We start from the raw sequence: 25,136 nt of genomic DNA on the forward strand, positions 1-25,136 counted from the left end.
AAAAACAAAATAATAATAATATGAAATAACATTTGCCACCCATCTTTGTCGAATATAAATAAGCTTTATAGGGCAGTGTTGGGGAGCGTCCTGGGTGACAAGCACTCTTACACATTGCTGCTGCTGAGTGTCAACTGCCTTCTGTGCAGAACACTCTTGGAATAGCTATCAAAGTTTGAAATGACCACTGGCCTAGCAATTCCATCTCTAAGAATTTATTTTGTAGAAACATTCACATGCATTTGAAAAGACCTATGTACGAGATTATTTGTAGAAGCATTACTTGTAATTGGGGGCAAAATGTAAGCAACCTCTATTGTCTCTCTCCATAGGAGACTGGTTAAATTCATTATGGTTCAAACATACAATCAAATGCTCTGCTGCCTTAAAAATGAATAAGGAATTACCTTAACTGTCAGAGATTGATCTTCAGTATATTATTACTCTTAAAAAGCAGGGTGCAAAATAATGTTCATGGTATGCTACTATTTGTATGGAAGGGGGAAAAAAGATGGTTATATATAAATGTCGTTGCCTGTAATATGTATGGATCTTTCTAGAAGGTTATGTAACATTTGGTTGCCTGACAGAAGGGGAAGAGAGGGCCCTTGGGTACAGAATGGGAGGCCTTTACCCAGTATAACTTCTGTGGCCTTTGACTTTGGAACCATATGAATGTTCTAAAAAATTAGTAAAATAATTTTTAAAAGTATTTAAAAAATGCTTTTGGGTTTTAAATGGAGGTAGTGCTTTTACATTTTTCTTCTGTGTGCTATAACTAATGTTAATGAAGTTTATGGTAATAGCTAACATTTATTCCCAATACCTATGTGATAGGTACACATTATCAGATAAAGCAGGCTGGGCATGATGGCTCACACCTATAATCCTAGCACTCTGGAAGGCCAAAGTGGGAGGATCACTTGAGCTCAGGAGTTAGAGAACAGCCTCAGCAAGAGTGAGAGCCTGTCTCTACTAAAAATAGAAAAAGTTAGCCAGGTGTGGTGGTGTGCACCTGTAGTCCCAGCTAACTCGGGAGGTTGAGGCAGGAGGATCACTTGAGCCCAGGAGTTTGAGGTGGCTGTGAGCTAGGCTGAGGCCACAGCATTATAGCCTGGGCAACAGAGTGAGACTCTGTCTCAAAAAAAAAAAAAAAAAAAAAAAAAATCAAAAAAGGCAGCTGAGGGACAGTGAGACTCAGCAACTTGTCCTTAACCGTGTAAGTCCATGGTTGGTAAGTAGCAGAGCTGGGATTTGATCCCAGCAACCTAGCTCCCACATTGCATTATAAACCACTACACGGGAGAGGCAAGTAAGATCTTTAAACAGGTTGGCAGAGTAGTGTATTTGTAGAGTGGTGTATTGTTTTATAGTGGGAAATTTCATATTCTGTTTTTACTATAAGGGGGATTTATTCATCCTTTCTCTCTCTCTCTCTCTCTCTCTCTCTCTCTCTTTTAGATTTATCCAAACATTTAGTACAGAATTACAGTGACGTAGAAGAACTTATGGATGCGGGAAATATCAATCGTACCACGGCAGCGACCGGGATGAACGACGTCAGTAGCAGGTCTCATGCCATCTTCACCATCAAGTTCACTCAGGTAAGGGCAGCTGTGGAGCCGGCTGGCTGCGTCCCTGAGGTCTTTACTTGCTGATTAGCACCAGCTGAGGACCGATCTTGCTGAACCAGGAGCAGCAGCAGGTAAAGGTGACTGACTGTCATTTTCTTGTTAATTAGAGTTGAACATGTGCTGTGCGCTGAGTTTCTCTGTGGTTACAATCACAGTCATTTGAAATGTCCTGATGTGTACCCTTAAGAAATATTTAGCAGGCTTCCCCACCCTGTTCTAGACATAAAAAAAATTTGCTCTGGGCTTAATTAAGCAAAAGTTTTCATTGTTGCAAGCTCTGTGGGAGATAATGGATTGTAAGTCAGAGCAGCTGGAAGCCAAGGTGAGTAAGTTAGTGCAGTGCATTATCGCTCCACGGCACTCACCTCGCAGTGTTGATTATGATTATTAGAACGATATTAAAGGACAGTGAACATTTATAAGTACTAACATAAGAATTCATTATAATCAAGAGGTGGACAGCATCTTGAATACGTGTGGCAGTTGTCGAGGGTAAACATTTTAACACTGAGGCTGGTAGAACAGATGAATGCAAAAATGTAGGGTCCTCATAGGGCTTAAACAAGCGCTGGGAGTTTGGTATTTCCTAACCTGTGTTAACAGTTGAACACATCAGATACGAAAAGGCAGCATTTTATTAATGAGAGGGGATCAGAGATCAGGAAGATGAAGACATTCTCTGAGGTCAATCAGAACAACTCTTCCTCAAATTCTCCATCTCTTGACCTTTTGTTAGACCCTTGCTTTTGATATACTGTAGTTTAGTGGATTCTCTGCTGCTTTCTGGTTGGTGCTTGGTTAGGACATGACCTCCTCTAGTTTCTACGAGGTTTACATTTATATCAAAATATGGTAATTTTGGGGGGAGCATTTTGTTTCAAAATGTAAAACAGGTTAAAAGTCTTCAGCAAAATAAAATTTTGGTAGAATTCAGAAGCAAGTAATATGGTATTTAAGATTTCACATTTTTTGTAATTTGTGGAACAAGATGTTTTAACCTTGATTAATGGTTGAATGATCTTTTACGTACTTGTCTACATTTGTCATATTTTGAAAAGCCTTTGTGTTGGGAACACTGGAGATTCTAGATGAGGATATAACTAATTATTTGTTTGCTTAACATTTTTCTCTGTTGAGTGCCCCTGAGTCCCTAGTTTGCTGCTCTGCCACAATCTGATTCAGTAGGGCTTTGTCGAGAATGACTGATTTGAGTAATGGACTGGTTCTTTAGAAAGTTTGAGAATCATATGTGGTAGACTTCTGTTGCATTCAATTTAATTTTAAAAGCTTTATAATCAATGTGAAGGCCAATAAAACAACCAAATTTTTTTTTAAAAAACAATACCCCGAGACATCTCAGTGAGGAGTGGAAAATAATTAGAATTTGTGTCGTAAACAACATCAGGGCCCTTTACACCTCTTTAATTTTACTTTCCTATTTTACCGCAGGCAAAATTTGATTCTGAAATGCCATGTGAAACTGTGAGTAAGATCCACTTAGTCGATCTTGCTGGAAGTGAGCGCGCAGATGCCACCGGAGCCACCGGCGTTAGGCTTAAGGAGGGGGGGAACATTAACAAGTCCCTCGTGACTCTGGGGAACGTCATCTCTGCCTTAGGTAGGTTTGTACTTGTCTCCCGCCTCTTCTAGTCCCTTGTGGTTACTGTATTAGCACGAAGCAATTACGTTTAATGTTTGTGTTGCAAACCGAGGTAACATCCTCAAGGTTTTTTGAAGCAAAATTAGAGGGAAAAAAAAAACTTTACTAATTGTCCTTTCTCCCTCTTTTTTTTCTTTCTCCCCCCAGCCGATTTATCTCAGGATGCAGCAAATCCTCTTGTAAAGAAGAAGCAAGTTTTTGTGCCTTACAGGGATTCTGTTTTGACATGGTTGTTAAAAGATAGCCTTGGAGGAAACTCTAAAACTATCATGATTGCCAGTAAGAGTTTTAAGTTACTTTCCTGAATATACAGTGTTTCCTATGAGTTAGCCATAAATACTTAAGTTTGAGGTGTCTAATTAGGAAATAGCGCATTTTATATCTTAAAAAAGTAATGGTTTTTCTATTTTGAAAAAAACCCACCTACTGTGGTCCAGTTTTTAGTATCATGTTATTAACCACTTCGGTACGGCCCTCACCGGCCTCCAAACCTTGCCCACAGCCAGTACTCATAGTCCGCACGATAGTTTGTGCTGTGCATTGATGACAAATCCGTTTTGCTCTTGTCTGATGAGGAAAGCTTTAAAGCACTGAAAGCTTGTTTTACTTTACAGGCAGCTTTACTTGTAATGCAAATCAGAATAGGTAACATATACATATATGTTTTCATTATGTTATTTTTAAATGTTCACAATTTTATTTTGGTAAATGAAAAATTAGAAAAGTCATACCACGGCTGTTGGCTAAAGTCGCTGTGTGCGTTCATCTGTGGCTATCAAGTATAGTCGACGCTCGTACCGAAGTGGTTAAGTTACATAGCCTTGCCCTGGTATGGACACTGTGATAACATGCAAAAAGATTCTTAGCTTTTCCTTGCTTAAAGTAGAAACTTTTAACTTCACTAAATAACTCCAAGGAGAAACTCATTATTGGGACACAAAGTAAAAATAACCCAAATTTGTTTTTTTTTATTTAAAGCAATAAATGTAGAATTTAAGAATTGATAGGGAAAAAATGCCAATAAATATGACAAGTAATGCTAATACTAATATACTTTATTTCTATATTTTGGCCAATTAACTGAAAAGAGGCAGAACAGAGAAAAAGTATACAAAGGAGAGATGAGGAGAACTTGAGAACTGTTTCCCCTTCTTCTCTCCCTGTGTCCTTCCTGCCCCCATTGTTACGTATCAACCATGGAGACAAGGGATGTACACTGCACATGCAAATGTATAGCCACATAAACCTTAAAATTTGGTTGGGGGTGGTGGTGGGTAGGATTACCAAAACTTAAAGAACAAAGAATTAACTGACTCTTTTAAAACATTATCATGTTCTGGGCTTTTATAGGTGGTAGGCTTTTCCAGAATTTTAAAAATTATTTTAATTCTTATTTAATGTCAAGATTACAAATAGTCTTGAAAACCTCTTCTTCCTATATTCTCAACAGAGAAAACTCCCTAGCTGTAGTGGGGTATCTCATACTTCATTTTATAGTCAGTTCGGTGGTTGATTCTAGACTTGAGGAAAATGACAGTTAATTTGGTATTGTGAGCACTCTTTCCTATAAATCTTAGATAATTTTTAATATTCATTACTGTGGCAATGAATATTTAGTCTATCCAATGACCTGGGGTTAATCTAACTTTTAAATTACAAACCAGCTTTGTGTTAAATGAAACATGGAGTGCTGGATAAACTATTTTTTGAATTCATTCTTCACAGCCATTTCACCTGCTGATGTCAATTATGGAGAAACCCTAAGTACTCTTCGCTATGCAAATAGAGCCAAAAACATCATCAACAAGCCTACCATTAATGAGGACGCCAACGTCAAGCTCATCCGTGAGCTGCGAGCTGAAATAGCCAGGCTGAAAACGCTGCTCGCTCAAGGGAATCAGGTTGGGTTTTTCTGAGATTTATGGATAATTTTCTTTGAGTAATGGCATCTATTTCTAGATCTTAATGAGACAATTATCTCACTCATAGTATTGATTTGAGTAAATAAGTGCTAAGTAAAGCTTCGAATGAGTTAGTCCCTCCTTTACATCAGCCTCCTATTGGCCTCTGCATTCATTATGAGCTCAGCGTGTAAGATTTTATCCACTAAAGCTGAAATGATTAACTAACTAATAGTTATCAATTATGGATGGAAATTTAGTATGCAGTAGGTTTAGCGGCATAATCTCCTTTAGTGGGAAGAAATTGAGATGCTTAGAGTAACATTTAAAATTCTACCCCATGCATTTTATGACTTTAAGATGTTTTTTAACAGAACGAAAGGCTTGTTTGAATGCCTTTCTGAATCTCTGTATCGTATCACCTATTATAGAGGTGGTTCTGGTAGTTCAGTGACACGTGTGACATCATACGTGTGGCCTGGCTGAGGTGCTGTCCCCAGGGCCTTGCTTGGTTGTTGAAACAGCCTCGCTTCAGGGTCTGTTGGGATTCTGGCGAAGAAGCTTTGTCATTTTGTGTTTTTCACAGTAAACTTCCTTATAGTAGTCTACGCAGTATACGTGCAGAGTTACAGGCCATGAAGAATAGTGTGAGTTAAGTTCTGGTAGGCTTAGGTACTGCTGAGAAGGAAGGCCACCCTTGAAAGAAAGTCAAGGATAGCTTTTTAAATGTTGAACTTAGACTAGAGTTAGAAATAAAATAAAGATACATTTCCTCCCATTTTCTTAACCCATGAATGGAGGGTGTCTTAAGTGTATCCTGAAAAGAAATACTTTTCTTTAAATGCAAAGTGGTTTCTCTCGCACCGTGCTTTTCATGTAGGATTATGTGGCTCTTGAGCTCTTGACATCCCAATAAGTGGTGTGATCTATGAAAATATTGACAGGATGGAAACTTCACTGAGTTTCCTGTGTCCTGAAACACACCTGTCAGTTCCTTCCCACACGATGGCAGACAGGAATTGAATAGGATTTGTTCATCGCACTTAAAAATATCTCCACATACATTTTGGTTTATGATGTGAATCTTCCCTTGTGTGGAGGGAAGTTGTCAGAATGAACAGTCCAGCTGCATGTGATATTATCAGGGCCTTATAACATCAACCACAGCAGTCACTTATACAGCTTGTTATTGGGATCTTTTTTCAGTGTCTTTGAAACATTATTTATCTAAGGTAAGCCTTTAACATTCATTGATCGATAGGATCACTCAGAATACTATCTGTGAAGGAAAGTATTTGGAAAATTCTAGTGCAGCTTCTAGTACTTAACCTTTTACTAGGTTAAGAGAATGAAAGAAAAAAAAAAAGAGAGATTATGCTTTTTAAACTAAACTGAAGAAATCCTTGAAAGAAGCCTTATTATATGGACAGAAAAACTTTTCTTAAAACTTCTATAAAATATAGCACTCTGGGAGGCTGAGGCAGGAGGATCGCTCAAGGTCAGGAGTTGGAAACCAGCCTGAGCAAGAGTGAGACCCCGTCTCTACTAAAAATAGAAAGAAATTAATTGGCAAACTAAAAATATATAGAAAAAATTAGCTGGGCATAGTGGGGCATGCCTGTAGTCCCAGCTACTCGGGAGGCTGAGGCAGAAGGATCTCTTGAGCCCAGGAGTTTGAGGTTGCTGTAAGCTAGGCTGATGCCATAGCATACTAGCCCAGGCAACAGAGTGAGACTCTGTCTCAAAAAAAACAAAAAAATATAAAATACATTCTTTTTGAAGAATGTCTTCAGAAGTATTAGTATGCCAAATAGTTGCCTTATATTATATTTTATGGTCTTTTTTTCTTGTTTCTATTATGACCTAAGTCCACTGTACTTAAGGGAGTGTTTTTTTTTGTTGCTATGGTTTTGGGGGTGAGGATGAAATAGATAAGTCTATTTTTAGAACACATTGAAGATAAAATTTTTTTGGTAAACTTAATACATTAAAATATAAAAATGGAAGTCCAATTAAAATTAATTTATCATACTATGAAACTGTAAATGGTTTTGAGACAATACAAGCTTATCCTAAATTAATTGAATTTGTGATGCTTAATAGAAAAAGCAGCTGTTCTTAAATGTTCATTAAACCTCTCTGTATAATTTTTTCTGAGGACATTGCTCTATTCCTAGAATATTCTATATGCTGCCATGGTTCATTGAGAATGTTACTCAAATCAAAGTTCCATTTCTAGGATGATTTATCTAAGCACAGCTAAATAAAAATCAACTTCTACTTTTAATTACTTTATATATTTGCCATGGAAAATGTCATGTGCATCAGGGCACAGGTTTTTTGTTTGTTTTTAAGAGACAGGTTCTCACTCTGTCTCCCAGGCTGGAGTGCAGTGATACAATCATAGCTCACTGTAGCCTCAAACTTCTGGGCTCAAGTGATCCTCCTGTCTCAGCCTCCCAAGAAGATGGGACTACAGACAGATGCCACCGCACCTGACTAATTAAAAAAAAAAAATTGTAGAAGTAGAGTCTTGCTATGTTGCCCAGGCTCATCTTGAATTTCTGGCCTCAAGTGATCCTTCTGCCTCAGCCTCCTAAAGTCCTGGCTTGAGCCACCAAGCCCATCCCTAAAAGCATAGTTTTGATAAATCAAAAGATTTGACGTGTATTTATTTCTCCTACTATACAGATATATATGTAGTAGTTTATATATATGAACTTTTTATTGAAGTGTTATGTAGGTATAGAAAAATTGCAAGTTAGACACGTACAGTTCAGTGAGTTTTCACAAGCTACATTCACCCATTTAACCTGCACCTACCTTAAAAGACAGATATTACGCCGGGCGCGGTGGCTCACGCCTGTAATCCTAGCTCTCTGGGAGGCCGAGGCGGGCGGATTGCTCGAGGTCAGGAGTTCGAAACCAGCCTGAGCAAGAGTGAGACCCCGTCTCTACTATAAAATAGAAAGAAATTAATTGGCCAACTAATATATATACAAAAAATTAGCCGGGCATGGTGGTGCATGCCTGTAGTCCCAGCTACTCGGGAGGCTGAGGCAGGAGGATTGCTTGAGCCAGGAGTTTGAGGTTGCTGTGAGGTAGGCTGACACCATGGCACTCACTCTAGCCTGGGCAACAAAGCGAGACTCTGTCTCAAAAAAAAACAAAACAGACAGATATTACCAGCAACCCAGAAGCCCCACTAATGCCTCTTTTCAGGAACTACCCATTCTTCCTCTCAAGAGTAACCAACTACCTTGACTTCTAAAGGCAGAGTTAGTTTTTAGTTTTGCCTGTTCTTCTTCATATGATGGATCATTCAATACTTACTCCTTTGAACTCACTTCTTTCAGTCATCATTGTGTTTGTGAGGCTCATTCATGTTGTTGCATGTAGTTGCAGTTCCATTCTCACTGCTGTATTGTATTCCATCATGCAGCTGTGTCCCAGCTCATTTATTCACTCTACTTTTGATGGGCATTTGGGGAGGTTCCTATCTGAGGCTGCTGTGAACTTTATTCTACATGTCTTATAGTGAACATATAGATGCATTTATTAGCCTTATGCCTCAGAGTGGAGTTGGTACGTCAGAAAGTATACATATGTTCAGTTTTAGTAGATACTGCCAAGTAATTTTTTAAAAGTGGTTATACCCATTTATAGTCCACCATTAATATACGTAAGTGCCAGTTCTAGTTGCTGCAGATTCTTGCCCACACTTGTTACAGTCCAATTTTTATTGTAACCATTCCTATGGATCTATACCAGTATCACAGAATAATTTTACTTTGTACTTCTCAGATGATTAATGAAGTTGAGCATTTGAATACTTTCTCTGTTCGTTTGTTCCCTTTATTTAAGCATATTTCATATATTTCTGCGTTTAATTGGGCACAGAGAGAATGTCTCTTGACTGCTGCGTCTCTCTTGAATGTACCTACAGATAAGTAAGTTAAACAATATAGAAATAAAATAAGCAACAAAAGTTAGGAAGCAAAGAAGAAAATGGGAAAGAGAAGATGAAAGTAGAATGAATTCCTCATTTTTGTAGCTGAAGTCAAAAATAAATTTTAAATAATAGAAGTATCATTATGAGTATACTTTTAAGGTAGGCGCTACATCTCAGATAAAGTCACAAAATAAAATGCAGTTGTATAGTGTTTGTAACAATGAGCAAAGGCCTAATTCAGGGGGGGAAAAAGAGGTGCGAAAACAGCATTGTGTGAGCTTAAAAAGAGTACTTTATCACAACTAAGAGTGCTGTTCACAATTAAAATCAGACATGACATCAGTTTTCATAAAGAAAACAACAAAACAGTTCGAAATAGTAGGAGGCAGCCACACATATTTGGCACAGAAAATTTTAACTCTTTTCATTTTGTGAGAGCTCACTTAGACAAAAGGCATCACATATTTAAATAACATGCTGAAAATTTTCTCCAATCAATGTAAACCAAGAAAAGATTGCAACTCATGCAACAAAAGATCACTTTACTTTCTATGAAAAGAGCTTCTATAAAAAAATAAGAAAAACATCACAACCGAGCAGAAAATTGAACAAAGAATGTGAGCACAATTCATAAGGACTGTCAAATGGCTTTCTAAGTTGATGAAAATATGCTCAATGTCATCTGAAATACAATATATGCAGATTAAAAAAAATAGTGAAATGATATTAATATATGTGTATGTATATATATGTTTGTGTGTGTACGTACATGCATACATCAAGCGGTGGACCTGGGTATTTGACTGCATGTAAATTATCCTCAGAGTTCTTAAAAAATAGGGTGTCCTTTTCACCTGTTTGATGAACAAAGAGGTGTACAGTGTATCAACAAGTTTGGGAGGCACGAGGGGCTTATGTAGGTTCTTAGTGGAGTTGATGTCACTGCACTTTTATAATAGTGATTTTGACATAGTGTTACTCTTGGTTTAACGACATGTGAACTTAATCTGACTATGATTTAATCATGAATGTTTTTCTTCTAAATAGACATCTTGCAAAGAATAATTATAATCGAAAATGGTTTACTTTTACCAAAGATTTCTTTAAAAAGGACTTAGATAGGTCTTTCTTTACATGTGATTCAAAATAATTTTCCAGAAAGGCTGGTGGTCATAACCACCTTTGTGTATATATTCAGTGATTATCTACTGAGTTGATAATGTGGTAGAAATATTTCAGCTTTAATTATAGATAAAAAGTCCCAACAATGGATTCTGTAAAATTACCCACGTTACAAAGGGCTTTCTAATTGTTCTGAAAATTGTCAACCATATATAAACAATGCAGTCATACTAACATCTGCCACTTTCATTTCTTCAATGAAAAATATTTATTAAGTACCATCTGTGTGCAAGACAACATGTTTGGTGCAATGATGCATTGTAGTAACGTGTTAACAAAGCCCCTTTTTTCTTTACTGAGGATGGATTTGACCTTGGGTTAACTTTGTGGCTTCCATCTCTGTAAAAGTGGGATGCCAGCTGTCTGTCTAGGCATCATGTCTAATGATAAAAATGTCCCCTACTTGACGAATTGCGTCTGGATTAGGATGAACTATATATAAACTATAAATGCCAGCTGAGAAGCCATAGCTTTGAGTTTCTCTGAGGGCAGTGACTTTTGTAACTGCCCTTGTAGGGACCCTGAAAATGTGTCCTTTGTAGGGACCCTGAAGGATGTGCCTTGTTAAAAGAGATGCTGGGTCCTGTGGGCATGGCCTTCTAAACCAGGGTGGCCTCCATGTGAATCTCACCCTTCACCGTAAGGGGTTACTCAAGAGGGCCAAAGACAATAGCTCCTGGACACCTCTGATCACTACTGTGTAGACTGTCATGAGGACCTTGCTCACCAGAATGAACGCCTGTGCTCCCAGCCAGGCAGCTCTGCTTTCTACTGAGTACACAGATGCCAAGTGCGGCTCACGATGGTGTTCTTAGTTTGAATGTTTAACTGAGCCTAAGAAGACTGCCTAGAAAATGTTTTTGTTTGAATAGAAATGGAAAAGTAAATAGTAATAAAAAAAAAATGCAGCCTCTGGGGAGGCCAACTTGGCAATTAAAAAAAACCACATACATATAGATGACTCATAAATTCCCCTCCTGGGAATTTATTCTGTTGACAGAGCCATGCATGCTGTAGGCAGTTGGCATAAGGACAGTCGTAGCATTGTTGGTAAAGAAAAGGTTAGAAAAAAACCTACATTTATGTTAATAGGAGAATACTAATATGAATTATAGAATATCCATACAATGGATTACTATACAGTGGAATTGGAATTGTTAAAAAGAATGAAGTAGTTTTATTTTTACTGAATTTTCCCCAAGATATATTTGTTGAGTGAAGATTGCAGTATTTAGAACAGTGTTTTTATGCCACTTATATTTAAAAACATAACAAAAACATGCTTGCATATGACTAGAATAACTACAGTTCTACACAACCAAATTGTGAAGGTGTGGTTGTCTGTGTGTGTGGGGGGAAGACTCCTTTACTTTCTTCTTCCTGATGATATCTCAGGCAGTGGGAAGGGTAGACGAATAGGAAGCACTGTGCCTTCCACTCTGGCCAGGGACTAAAATGTGAGTGCAGTCAAAGCCCCAGCCTGGCTTCATCTTTGTCTCCTATCTCTGTTTGCTTGTCCCTCCCAGCTGTAACCTGATTGTGGTGTTTATCATCCTCACATCAATCTTTACACTTCTGCCACATAGATAAGGAAATGGGCACCCAGATTGTAGTGTAGCCTTGTCCTACATAGAATACCATCCAGCTGTGAAACCAAAGAGTTTCATTTGCATATGTCAACTTGGATGAACCTCAAAAGCCTGTGGCTGAGTAAGACTTAGTCATCATACTTTGTGAATCTTACACTTTGGGTGTATTCAAAAAGATGAATCCTTAAGATCTAGGGATTTAGGTTGTGTTTGATTTTGGTAAAATGTCAATAGGTCACATCTTTTGCTTTGCTGACTTGCATTCCAAATGTAGGTTTACCAGGATGTCATGGTTTTGAATACTATGAGATATGTATCCCATATAAAAGACTTGGTGTCAATGCTTTTTTTTGGGGGGGGGGCAAGAGCATTACTTTTTACCTTTATCTAATAGTTTCTGTGGAAATTTTAGATGATTTACTATATTAATGGAAAAATCCTCTAGGTCATTGCTGTTTATTAACTACCGATCTCTTTTATGGTTTAAATTGTAGATCGCCCTCTTAGACTCCCCTACAGCTTTAAGTATGGAGGAAAAACTTCAGCAGAATGAAGCAAGAGTAAGTGATACTTTGACTTGTTCATGACTTTTCCTAGTATTTTAAGTGCATGCTTTTTAAGACTTACTGTTTGAGACTCAGTGTCGTTTTTTATTATTACACTTAGCCTCCCCCACCTCCCCACCCCTTGGTCAGTTTTAAAGAAGCACGATGGTAGAATTCTCTGTATTGCATCACATTTTCTGTGATTTAATGGATGGGATTTGTCTGGCATGTGATGGTTAACTGCAATTAAATTCACATCCAGATCCTCCTGACAAGGCAGTGAGGTCACTTGGGCCATCGGAGTGGACAGGGGTGCCGGGTGGAGGGAGACTGTGTTCTGCATTCCTGAAGCTTAGCGATGACCCCCGGCTTAGCTTTCTGTCATCCTTTTACTTTGTTACCAGTGGGAAGAGCAGCACTTGGCCAATCTCTGATTACACTAGGGAGATGCTTAATTTATCTTAAGCTAGAGATGAGATTTGAGGCAAGGAGAGAGTGGCAGTGAGTAACGAGAAGAGAGAATGACTCTGGAGGTGTTACGACCTGAAGCCAACTTGTGTGCTTGTGCTTTTGGAAAGCCAGTTTCGTGGCTGAACCTGGTTCTATATTATTATTATTACATATTTTTTTTTTTTTTTTTTTTTTTGAGACAGAGTCTCACTTTGTTGTCCAGGCTAGAGTGAGTGCCGTGGCGTCAGCCTAGCTCACAGCAACCTCAAACTCCTGGGCTTGAGTGATCCTTCTGCCTCAGCCTCCCGAGTAGCTGGGACTACAGGCATGCGCCACCATGCCCGGCTAATTTTTTTATATATATATCAGTTGGCCAATTAATTTCTTTCTATTTATAGTAGAGACGGGGTCTTGCTCTTGCTCAGGCTGGTTTTGAACTCCTGACCTTGAGCAATCCGCCCGCCTCGGCCTCCCAAGAGCTAGGATTACAGGCGTGAGCCACAGCGCCCGGCCCTATTACATATTTTTTTAAAAAACCTTCTGTGAAAAGAGAAACAGACATTAAGAACGATTTTAGGAGTGGATTTTGTTCCTGGTGCCGAATGGTTAAAACAGACTAAGAAAAAAATGGATTCTGTTGGTAAAAGCTCTTTCAAGAATATACAGTATGGAAGATAAAAATTGGATTGTAGTTAGGAACTTATTGACATGTCCCTGGATAATTATGCCGATTAGTATGCAGATAATAGCATTAGTAAAAGCATTAATTTCTTAATCCCTATTTCTTCATGAAATTTCATATATTAATGCTTCAAATTCTAATTTTGAATGCTATAATTTGAGATTATATCTAGATACAGTCTTAAATTGTTTCTCAGTAATAGTTTTCATGAATACCTAACAAGTTAATAGAAACCAATAAACATATTAATCTAAATGTATTGTACATGCTGTGACAGAAATGACTGCCTATCATATTGCTAACATTGTTTAAATTTTCATTTAGTTTTTTGCTGACCCTTTTTAATTATTTGTAATCTGCTTGATTATAAATCTCATCACCTGATCACATTGGTAGAGGTGGTATTATCACCTGTTTGCATTTTTCTTAAAGTTTTAAATGAAGATTATTTGACTTAAATACAATGGTAAAATAAATCCAAGGCGTACTTATTTTTAAAGCTAGAATTATTTGACTGAATTTGAAAAGGATTGATTCGCTCACATTTCTTCAGTGAGAACATATCTGTTGGCAAAATGCAGAATCATTTATTGTTGCACGCTTTGTGTTCTCAGAAAAATTGCCAATGAGAATGTATTAACTGGTTAGTATAAATTAGTGAATTCAATATGCTAGTCTTTCCCCCTTCAGTGGGGAGAGAAGGCATAAGAATATTCCCTCTCTGAAAGAATTTTCAAAACAAAAAGCCTTGAAAGCCATCAGACTTTTACTGCTGCCTTATAAGAGTCTTTGCGGTCGGTGTCACTCAAGTGATGAAATGAAGTACTGAGGTACAGTTTCAGAGAAATCAGGACAGTCTGTCTTATCAAATGATTAAAAACAAGCAAAAAGCAGAGCTAAGTTCTTTCAGTCCTGTTTCTTTTGTTTTTCACCAAGAAGATGATAGATTTTAACACCAATGCCTAGTAAAATAAGTGACAATATTTAAAAAAAAAAGTTAATTTAGAATTCTCAGAGTCTTATATGAGGTAAATTGAGGAGTAAAAGTGAGTGGCCATGGAATGACTGAATATAAGTGGGTGAGAGGTGTCTGGTTTTCCTCTTGGATAGACCATAACTCCAGACCCTCCCTTTCTTGTCAATTAACAAATGCTTTCTTTTCACTAGTCCACTGACTTGAGTACCCTTTGCAATTACTGTACTTCATGGTGTGTAGCAGTGAGAGTACAAGCAGATGGATTCTGTGCATACATTTTGGCCTGCAGAAATAGGGACACTTACTGGGGAGGGTGACCAGTAGGCTTAAATGGGACGGTGCCTGCCGTTGGGAATAAGGAGGTGGCAGGAATGGTGAAGGTGCCGAAAGGAAAAGGCTTGGAAGGGATGAGTTCTCCCCCTTCTGCAGCTAGTCTCTTTTAGGTCTAGGGATATTCGTTTACAGAGAATACATTTTTCATTCTTTTTTTTTTCTATCTCTCAATTCAGATATCACTTTTTGCATCTTAATGAATTAATCACTAGGATCATCTTAAAAGTTTTATGAAACTAGCAGAATATTTCCATTAACTTTTAGAAGCAATTTCCAACTGTGCTGTGTTCAACAGTTGGGGATATTTTCCCCCCTAAGTTAGAGCAGATTGGAAAGAAGTGATTTTTATCAAGCATTTTGCTTTTACTAAGAGAGTCAATTAAAGAAGCACCTTTTTAAGAAAAGATAGAATGAGATTTATAAACCCTATTAATTAGCTACAAAAGCAAATTATCTCCTAAAAAAACCCCCTGCAGCATCCAAGGTGATTTAATCACCATGTCTAATTAGAAAGGAAAATAAATCACTATTTCTTAGGACATAAAGCATAGGCAGGAAAAAATAACCCATTTAATGGGACATTGTCATCCTTGAACTTGTAATTTTGGTTAGTAATCTGAGGAAGCAGCTTTTATTTAAGTACGCTATGAAAAAAGACTCTTGTAAAATTCTAGGCTAATTGACAAATTTCTGTCTGTTCTTTCCTTTGCAATAACGTAGGTTGTAGGATGAGATCAGATTATTTGATTTATATTTGGTCATGGTTCTTTCGGAAGTAGAAATTGCTATCTAATTAAAATTATAGTGCATACTTTCATGAGCTATTAGAATTTAGAAACTTTCTAGAAGAAAAGCATAAACATTTTTGTAAGGAGCAGTCACATATGTTTATTTTTCTTTTTTAGGTTCAAGAATTGACCAAGGAATGGACAAATAAGTGGAATGAAACCCAAAATATTTTGAAAGTAAGGACTATAAAAAGGTGTTTAGTTTTACTATACTGGATTATATAGGTAAAACTCCTTTTTTTCTCCTTAAACATGGCAATTGTGTGCTTTGATTAAGGTAAAATTGGTGGAGCCATTGAGTAACTTTTGTGGGATGGGGGTTCTGGTTTGATTTTGAAGAAATGAGAAAGGAGGCTATTAGACATTAAACTGTGTTTTAACAAGTACAGCTTATGTTGATATTTAAGATATTTGCTTTTGCTTGTTGGAGGTTTTTCCATTTTTGACTCAGCACACATTAGAACTTTGTTCAGTGTTTAAGGGCATCCACTTTGTCTTTCTGCTTTTGTTGAAGCCAATATAAAAGCGATATGTTAAATGAAAAAAAAAATACTTCCTATGGCAGCACTGTAGAATATGTTTGCATAGCATAGCCAGAGTTCAGAAATTTCTAAACTAGTAATTTCCTATGATGATATTTTTCTGTGTATCTGAAGGACTAGACTGGGATGGTCTGCATTTCTAGCAAGACTCACCATGAAGGGATGTCAATACCATGTTTCTCCGAAAATAAGACAGGTCTTATATTTATTTTTCCTCAAGAAGACACTAGGGCTTATTTTCAGGGAAATTTTTTTTTTTTTAAGTACAGTACAACAATCTACATTTATTCAAATATAGTTAAGTCGTCTTCTTCTGGGACATCATCATAACTCTCTAAACCCTGAATTCCATCCTGAATTTCTTGCGACTCTATTTCCTTTAGAACCATTGGCTCCAATCTCTCATGTGGAGCAGTAGTGCTCTCCTGGGGCAGATGAGAAGGGCTGCTCATCTTCTTTCCCTCTCCTCGAAGAAATGTGTGGGTTGTGCAGATATGCTGCGTAGGCACGCCCATCACTAGGTCTTACTTTTGGGGTAGGGCTTATATTGTGCAAATGCTTAGAAATCCTGCTAGGGCTTATTTTATGGATAGGTCTTATTTTCAGGGAAACATGGTAATAGCTTCCATTTTCATACCCGACGCTTCAAAATACAAGTTTCTTTTTGTTCATATTTTCTGCTGAGTTGGTAGTAAACCTCTGAACTCTCCTGAGAGTCAGCCACACCAGGTTTGAGGTTCAGATTTGAATTGTGTCCTTTGATAGCAACTGGCTGACTTTAAGCCTGAGGAGAGGGAATTAGGGGATTCAGGGGCTATTGAATCTGAGGTTTGTTTTTGAGGTCTGCTTAGGTGAAACTTTCCCAAAGGACTAAAACCTCCATTTGATGTTGGTGAGGTTGGCTAAATGAGTTTTAACTGAATGTCTTGGGAGAACCCTAACTTGGATCACCTGCACATGAATACAACACACCCAATTACTATTGCATAGGGGTGCACTTCTGAAGGCCTGGATTCACCGTTGAGTTCTGCATCTAACACCTGTTTCAGAGTGCAAGGTCACTGTTATATTATGTAAAGTTGTCTTCATGTCATTTAGGCAATGTGGCCTGCTCTGGGGGTTAAAAAGGCTGTTTCTCATGATGTGCTTAAGTTTTAGTTGGTGGTGGGGTGTGGTGCTCCTAGAGAGATTCTTTCAAGCTACTTCTGCACTGCATTAAGTGAGGGGTCAGGCCTTTCTTCCCTCTCTCTTGATTGTAATGGTAATGCCACATTATTTTGAAGTGCTTCAGCGTTTCCTTTGTTAAGAGATTTTTGTGCAGGAAACCGAACAAGGACTTCACTCATATTTCAGAATAGTCACGTGTGGAATAAGCTCGCCAAAGATGTGACCTTTTTTGCTGTTGTTTAAGTTGCATCCACTCTAAGAGGTGACGCTGCAGCCCCTGAAGCCCCTGTCATTTGACTTTTCATGGCATGATATGACTTTCCGCGGGAAATCTGCCACGGAAGGAGGACGAAAATCTGTTCCATTTAAGGAAAAAAAGAAATGAAATAGTTAGCTATTCGAAGAGTCATTAGCATGTATCGTGCCCGTTAGCACAGGAGGCAATGCAGCAAGAAATTGAAAGATTTAAGCTTCATCTCTTCTGCTGCTGCGGTGGCGTCTCTCCTTGCACTGTGTACTCCCCTGCGAAGGCTGCCACGCCGAGTCCTGGCAGGGAGACCCCTGAACAAATCATGCTTTTTCTCATAAGGTAATTTTGGGCACAGGAGCTAAATCCTCCTCCAGTTCCAATCCTACTTTTTATAAAATCCAATTATTTTTATTTTTTATGACTTCAGATGAGAAGGAAAAGATGTGATAGGTGCCAGGTATTAAAAAGGCTATGAGAAAGGCAAATGCTATTTCACTTTTTCCCTTGTAAGCCCATTTTAGATTTCTCTGCTGGTACTCGTGCTTTAAGCCTGTAGCCGTTTTTTCTGCTCACATTTGATATCTTAAGGGCTGTCTTCAACGCTTATTGGAAGACAGTGCCTGAGGGCTAGGGAGAAGAAGAAGGCTACTCAAATACTTTTTATGAAAACATTCTTTAGAAGTTGATTGTTACGGGATGGGTTTGTATCTGTGCTTTGTGCGATCCTTTTCCGTATTTCTGCCATGTGTGTTTCTATCAGTCAGTTTCTATCAATTCCAGTAATGCTGCATAAAACCCACCCCAGCTCAGTGACAACTCACTATGCTGTATGCTTGCTTGTATTTCCTGTGAGTTATGAGACTTTATCAGCATACATACATCCTGGGGAGGTACTGCAGGTATAGGGGAATCCTCTCACATGGGAGTAGAGTCTAAACTCTAAAGTCAGTGTGTAGGGCAAAGGACCCTTGAAGTCAGAATTACCCTTGAAAGTTCCCTAAATGTCCCTGAAAGTCACCACATCCTAAGCTCTTGGTTGCTCAAAAATAAGTAATAACTCTGTTCCTTTCTTTTTGTATCTAGTCTACGGTTTCTCTTGCCCTGGATGAGTAGAATCTAAGGTTCTGCTGCATGAGGGTGGAAGGAGAGTGAGAGACCGTCAGGTGGGCATATATATACTCCGCAGCAGGCTCTGACTGTGTTCAGCAGAGCTCGTGGCAACGTGATGCTAGAGGCTGGAGCCTCTGGCTTTGATGTGCAGAACTTAGAACTCAGATCTTAGGCTTCTGTTCCCTTTGTGACTCACTGGGTCACGACACCCATTCGGAACTGGCACATACCCTAGCTCCCAGCTTGGAAATCGCAGTGGATGGCAACCTCTTCCTTATATCCAGGTTAACAGGGTAAGAGATCACAAAGCGCTGAGTTATCTTGAAAGTAGTTGACAGTAGAACATGTGTTTATCTTGAAAAGGCAGGTCTTAAGCAGTTAGGTTGTGACAGTGAGTTTTATTATCCTCCACACCGTACTCTGTGTCTCCACTTTCTTGCCTCTTAATCTGCCTTCCTCATTTTCATTAATCTTCAGTTTCTGAGGTCTAAACTCCCTTGCCTGGCCCCAGAGGCCCTGGTCTCCTCTTCAGTTTCATCAGCCCTGCATATTCTCTCTGTGCCCATCACCCTAGCATCCCTGCCCCACCCTGCCTGCTGGCTGGGCCTCGTGTGCCCTGGGGAACTGTTTTCTGTTTGTTTTTTGTTTTTCCTGGCCTTTGCTGGTGTCACTCTATCTTTTAGGATGCTTTCACCATCCACCTGAAAGCCCTCCCTGTTCTCTCTTCTTGCTCCCTCCTCTTCCACTTCCCAGTTAGGATGAATTTTGTTTCCTACAGCATTTGGTTTTACCTCTATCACAGTATCCATCATCATCTGCATTAGGTGGTATTGGTTTCCCCCTCTTTCTGCCAGCTCTCCCACACGGAAACAGGAGCAGGATCTGGCCAGGGACTGTCTCTGTCGTTCTGTGAGCCAGTTCCTAGAATGCTGCTTCTCACAGAGCAGCCATGCAGCGAAAATTTACGGGATTAAGTTAGTGTCAAGAAACAAAAATACAAACCTTTGTATAAATCTGCTAGGGCTGCCAAAACGAAATACCACAGACTGAGGGGCTTAAACCACAGAAATGTATTTGCTTACAGTCCTGGAGGCCAGGAGTCCAAGATCAAGGTGTTGGCAGTGTGGGATTCTCTGGAGGCCGCCCTCCGTGGCTTGCAGATGGCGCCTTCTCCGTGTCCTCACGTGGCCTTTTTTCTGTGCGCCGGCACCCCTGGTCTCCCTTTGTGTGCCCTAATCTCTTCTTATAAGGACACCAGTCAGATTGGATTAGGACCCATCCTAACAGCCTTGTTTTAGTCACCTTAATTAATTAATTTTAACTTAATTAAAGACCCTATCTCCAAATACACTCACAATCTGAGGTACCCGGGTTATAGGGCTTCAACATATGAATTATGGGGCGGCACAGTTCAACCCATAGCAACCTTGAACCGTGCAAATCTGATGACCGGGTGGGAGCAGTGGCTGGGCATTTTGTGCAGGCAGCAGCCTGCGCTGGCCATGCCCCTCCCTGTGTGTGGCATTGTGCTACTCTCGTTCCTGCTTGAAATGCTCATATATCACTCTGTGTTCTTCTTGGAGGGAATCTGGCCGAATTCCTCATGATTATAGCCCAGTGCCTCATTTGGGTCCGTTAGATCTTTGCTGTTCAAAGTGTGGTTCATGGACCGGCAGCATCAGCGTCATCTGGAAGCTGGTGTGAGCTCTCAGGCCCCCCTCCCGTCTTCCTGAGTCCTAATCCGCCCTGAAGTACGAGCCCCAGGTGATGTGTCCGCACCTTCAAGTTCAAGTGCTGACTCAGATCCACCGAGGAAAGGTGGAGCGGCCTTGGGCTTCTGTATGCTTGGATTTGTTCTTCCTTTTCTCCTGCCCTGCCCTGTATCGTGTGTATGTCGGGGCCTGACCCCTGTGGGCTGCCCTTTCCTGGGCTGCTGTGGGACCCCCTGTGGGAGATTGGAGAGAAAGAGACCAGACTCGACTCTTCTCTGAGACCCCAGCTCCTACCTCCCACAGTGACCACTGGCCCATAGTGGTTGCAGTTCTGCCTGGTGACACAGCCCTGGTGTCCAGAAACACCCCCTGCTCTCTTTGCGCCTCCTGCTTAGGGGTGGTGCTGCTGTTGCCAGTTTGTTAGGTGTCCTCACTGTCCCTGATGGCTTTTCAGCTCTTCCTTCAGCTGAGTAACCAATTCCCTGTACTTAAACACTGAAGTGGTTTCTGTTTTGTGCTTAGACCTAGTCTGATACCCAAGGATGCGCCACAGCCGGTCTCTGGGCTGCACTGCCAGCTGCTCAGAACCTGGTGTGTCCGCATATGCTTCCTCTGTTTTTGAGTCTTTCTCGTCTCTTCCTAGAATACCACCCCGGTGTGATTTTCATCTTGGCTGAATTTATCTTCAAATGCAATGACTCTCAATGTTGTGATAAATCCAGCTTCTCCAAGCCTTGACATCACTGGCTTCCTGAGGCCCTTTGTATGGGTTCCCCTGTTGCTCAGCTACAAAATTGTGCTCATTGCACAGTGCTCAAAGTGGTTTACAAAGTGACTACTCAGTACCCCTTGAGTGTACCTTCTGGCTGGGCTTTCTACAAGTCCCCTATGTTTTATTGCCAATGAATTTTTTCAAGTGATCCTTTAAGAGAAGGAGTCCCAAAATTCTTTGTCTATTCCCAGGTTCTCCTCCCACCTCACCCCTCAACTCCCCCTCACTCCCCCATCCCCTGCTCGCAGTCAGTCTTTATGCCCCTTTTGGGTTTATCTTTCCTGCACACATTTTGGTTTCTCTGTTCCCTGCATTTTATAAATGGTTAAAGAAAAATGTTCAAGGTATGTCATCTGGCTTCCAAAGAACTCCTTGAGCTCTGTGCTTCAGAATAACTCACAGACAGTTTGGACGGCAGCACCAAGCCGGCAACCCTCTGACAGATGGTGCGGCAGAAGGGAGCGATGCCTCTGTGAGTGTCTGTCCAGAGCAGAACTGCAAAGTGGTGCTTGCAGCCCTGAGAGTGCTCTCTGTTTGCATCCCTCCAGCATCGGTTATTCTTCTCATTTTTTTAATAAGAAGGGTCTCTGCCTTGCTGAAAACACAGCCTTTGATTGCTCCAGCGTTTGGCTGGATTTGGTGTTTTCATTGCCCTGCACAGGGCTTTGGCTATGGCGCGGCAGGGGGAGGGGAGGGGAGAGGAGGAAGCAGGTGCTCACGTGCAGACTCCTAACCGGAGAGGTGTTTGCTTGGAAAAGCAATTTGTATAAATTGAATTGAAATTGTCTTTTTTTCCCCCCCAGACTTTAATTATGTAGAAATTTTTTAGGTATCTTACACATAGTTCACAATTAATGTTTGTTGAACTGAACTGAATTTGGAGGATGGAACATAGTTGAGTCCATGTGATGATGGGATCCTATCACAAATGGTTTAAGTTTAAATTGTGCTGGTGTCGTGATAGTCCCTTCTGGGGGGGGGGGGAAATAGAAGAAGCAGACTACTATAAGCCCATGGCAGGGGAGGATAGGACACTGATGGAAGAGATCTTTTTACTCTTGCAGAATGTTTTGACTAATAGGAAATGTAGTAAAATGAAGTTGGGATCCTTTTCTGGCTTAAGATTTTCTGAGTTTCAATTTCACGGAGAGGCATGCTTTTAACCAACTTATTTCTGTTTTATAATAGAATCAATTCACTGAATTTTTTGTCTCTGGAAGATTATAGCAACCTATAAAAGATTTTTTCCCTGGCTGCCTGCAGTTTTCCATTTCCTGGAGGAGACGTGTTTTGGGAGTGTAATGGATTTGGAAGGAACACTAGTAACTGGGGCTGTTTCTCTGCAGGCTTGTGGCAGGTCTGGTTTGTGGAACAAGTTTCTTATGGTCTTCTGGATTCCTGCTGCCCAGGGCACCGAATGTTCTGGTTTCTGGAAAACCTACAAATGAGGCACAAGAGAGACAACATTTTTGTGACCACTTTCCTTTAAATGCAGTTCGTCTTGACTTCTTCTCAGAATAAGAAATTGAACCTGGGTGCAGGTCTGGGGTAGAATTTTATTTATGGACATCAATTCCCCCAGATTTTAGATTAAGGAGGAGATACGTCTTTAAGCCATGGGTTCCCTGCTTCCTTATCAGCAATTGTTTGGGCATTTGATGGTTCAGATTTCTGAACTGAGACAGTCACACGTACTGTTTATAGTTAGTTACTGCCATTTTAAAAATACAAAGTACTGTCTCTAGAGCCCATTTGGCTACGTGGAGATGATATATTGAATTTTCCAAGCATTCATCCAAGCAGAGATTGGCTGCAGTGAGAATTTTAGAAGTCATTGTTCTCTTCCCTTTGGTTTCCGTTGTAAAAATAGAGTCGGTCCAACTCGGCACCTGTGTGTGAGAGCAGTCCGTGTGCAAGTCTTGCCCTTAGGATGCCAGTGACTTTCTCGTGAGTTGCATTTTTATATTATTGAAAACTTTATTTTCAAACTTTGGAAAACTTTTCAAACTTTTTGAAAGCTTCTTTTAGCAAAGAAGAGCTAAAAGGTAGTGAACATCCTTTTGACATACTGGCATTCTAAAAAACTAGGATTGCTGCCTGTGTTGACAAAGAAATTCCCACCTTTACCATGAGTTTAAAAAATATTCTCCCCATAATAGAATATCTTTCTCAGCTTGCCTCAGTTTATTCCTTCCTACCTGTCTCATTAAGCACATGTGTATTGGGAGCACCTTACATATTAAACACAGTCCTAGGCACTGGGTGTACTCAGTGAGCAAAACAAAAACTCCCTGCCCTCATAGAGATCACATTCTAGTGCTAGAAGATTTTTCCCCACAATTGGGTATTCTTTCATAAAGCTCCTATAGTCTCATCTAGTCTAGTCCTCTGATTTCTAATAGAACAGAACTAAAATACATTTGTTGATAAAACAGTATAGTTCTGCTCCCAGATTCTCTGATGTTTGAGGCCTGAGATTATGTAAAACAAGTTTGAATTCCAGTACTGTTTGAATTCCAGTACTTTATTAATTACATTTACATAAAAAGATAACTTATGCTAAATGAATTTATGTATGTTTATGTACACACATATGTTTGTGCACGTGCACACACATACTCTTAAAGCACTTTGAAAAGCTCTTGAAACATAGAAAGCATTTTATAAATTTGCTTCCTTGGGATATAAACTCCATGAGGACACAGTTTCTGTTTTTTTCACTGCTCAGTAGATCTGAGCACTGAGTGACTGGATGATTATAAAGGCCCTGCATGGCTGCTGTTTGGAGGAATGAGAAAGAATGACATACGTCCCTGGATATGGGAGGGAATGACGTTTGATCATCCATGTTGTTGTAACGATCCATATGCCCGTCATTCCCTCTGTTGGATTATAAACTCCTTTCAGTCATTTCGCTCATCTTTGAATCTCTTATAAGTTCTAGTGTCTTGTATTATTAGTTCTTTATAACCGGCAAATGTTCAATGAATAATTGTTGGACTCGTCTTGTTCTCCCATTTCTGAGAAGTTTCAGGACAAGTTTAAGGACTTTGCTATCGATCAAACTGCCCTAAAACCTAGTGTGTTCAACAGACTGTTGTTATTTCCCATGATTTTGTGGTCCAGGCCACCTAGGTGGATTTCTCCTGCCTTCACTCACGCCCAAGACGGCCTCACTGGCATGGCTGGTGGTTGGCTCCATGTCCGCGGGGGATGATTTGGGCCTTGTGTCTCTTATCCTCCATCAGGTTAGGTCTCAGGGGCCTAAGAGTGGCAAGAGAGGATAATCCCCAACATCCAAGCATTTTTCAAGCTTTCACAGGCATCTCATTTGCTAGTGTCTCATTGCCTAAAGTTAGTCAGATGTCTAAAACCAGAGTTAGGTGTGAGGGGACTGCCCAAAGGCATGCATACAGGGAGAGCAATGATTCTTGCCATTTTTGCAACAAAAATATGCCACAAGCATCTTTTTTCTCTATTCTCCTCACTTCTTTGCCTCCTGCTAGCCCCAGTGGTGTGTGCGTGTGTGTATGTGTGTTCGTTCCACATTTGTGTAGAAGAGAGTATTGAAAGGAGGGAGGTTTTGGGATTGGGAGTTGCGATAAAGGTGACTTGAAAGAGAGTTTGAGAGATTATTTGTCTCCCTGCTTTAATTTGCAGACTAGTGCAGATGACTTTGTATCTGAACAAAAGTCACTGTTAGTACCCCCATGTGCAAAGCCTTTCATCTTTTTTTCAGTGCATTCACACATACTGTTTCATTGGCTCTTCCTTGATCTTAAAGTGAGAGAAAAAAGATGTTACTGCACTTTATATAGTTTGCAGTTGTTAATTTTTCAACCTCTCATTAAAGTTAGACTCTGACTGTTAATTTCCATCAAACTATGTGTT

General features: G+C 39.8%; 1 protein-coding gene across 6 annotated transcripts in view; it reads left to right on the forward strand.

Annotated features, from left to right (window-relative positions):
* KIF16B (kinesin family member 16B) overlaps positions 1–25,136 on the forward strand; it is a 280,434-nt gene that overhangs the window by 52,720 nt on the left and 202,578 nt on the right. For all 6 annotated transcript variants that reach the window (XM_076010916.1, XM_020282007.2, XM_020282009.2 and 3 more), the window contains exons 7-12: positions 1,462–1,604; positions 3,084–3,252; positions 3,442–3,573; positions 5,020–5,195; positions 12,413–12,478; positions 15,810–15,869. In XM_076010916.1, the coding sequence (XP_075867031.1) occupies positions 1,462–1,604; positions 3,084–3,252; positions 3,442–3,573; positions 5,020–5,195; positions 12,413–12,478; positions 15,810–15,869 (746 nt within the window). The remainder of the gene's footprint in view (positions 1–1,461; positions 1,605–3,083; positions 3,253–3,441; positions 3,574–5,019; positions 5,196–12,412; positions 12,479–15,809; positions 15,870–25,136) is intronic.

Source organism: Microcebus murinus, chromosome 16 (genome assembly GCF_040939455.1).
Source record: "Microcebus murinus isolate Inina chromosome 16, M.murinus_Inina_mat1.0, whole genome shotgun sequence".
Taxonomy (NCBI): Eukaryota; Metazoa; Chordata; class Mammalia; order Primates; family Cheirogaleidae; genus Microcebus; species Microcebus murinus.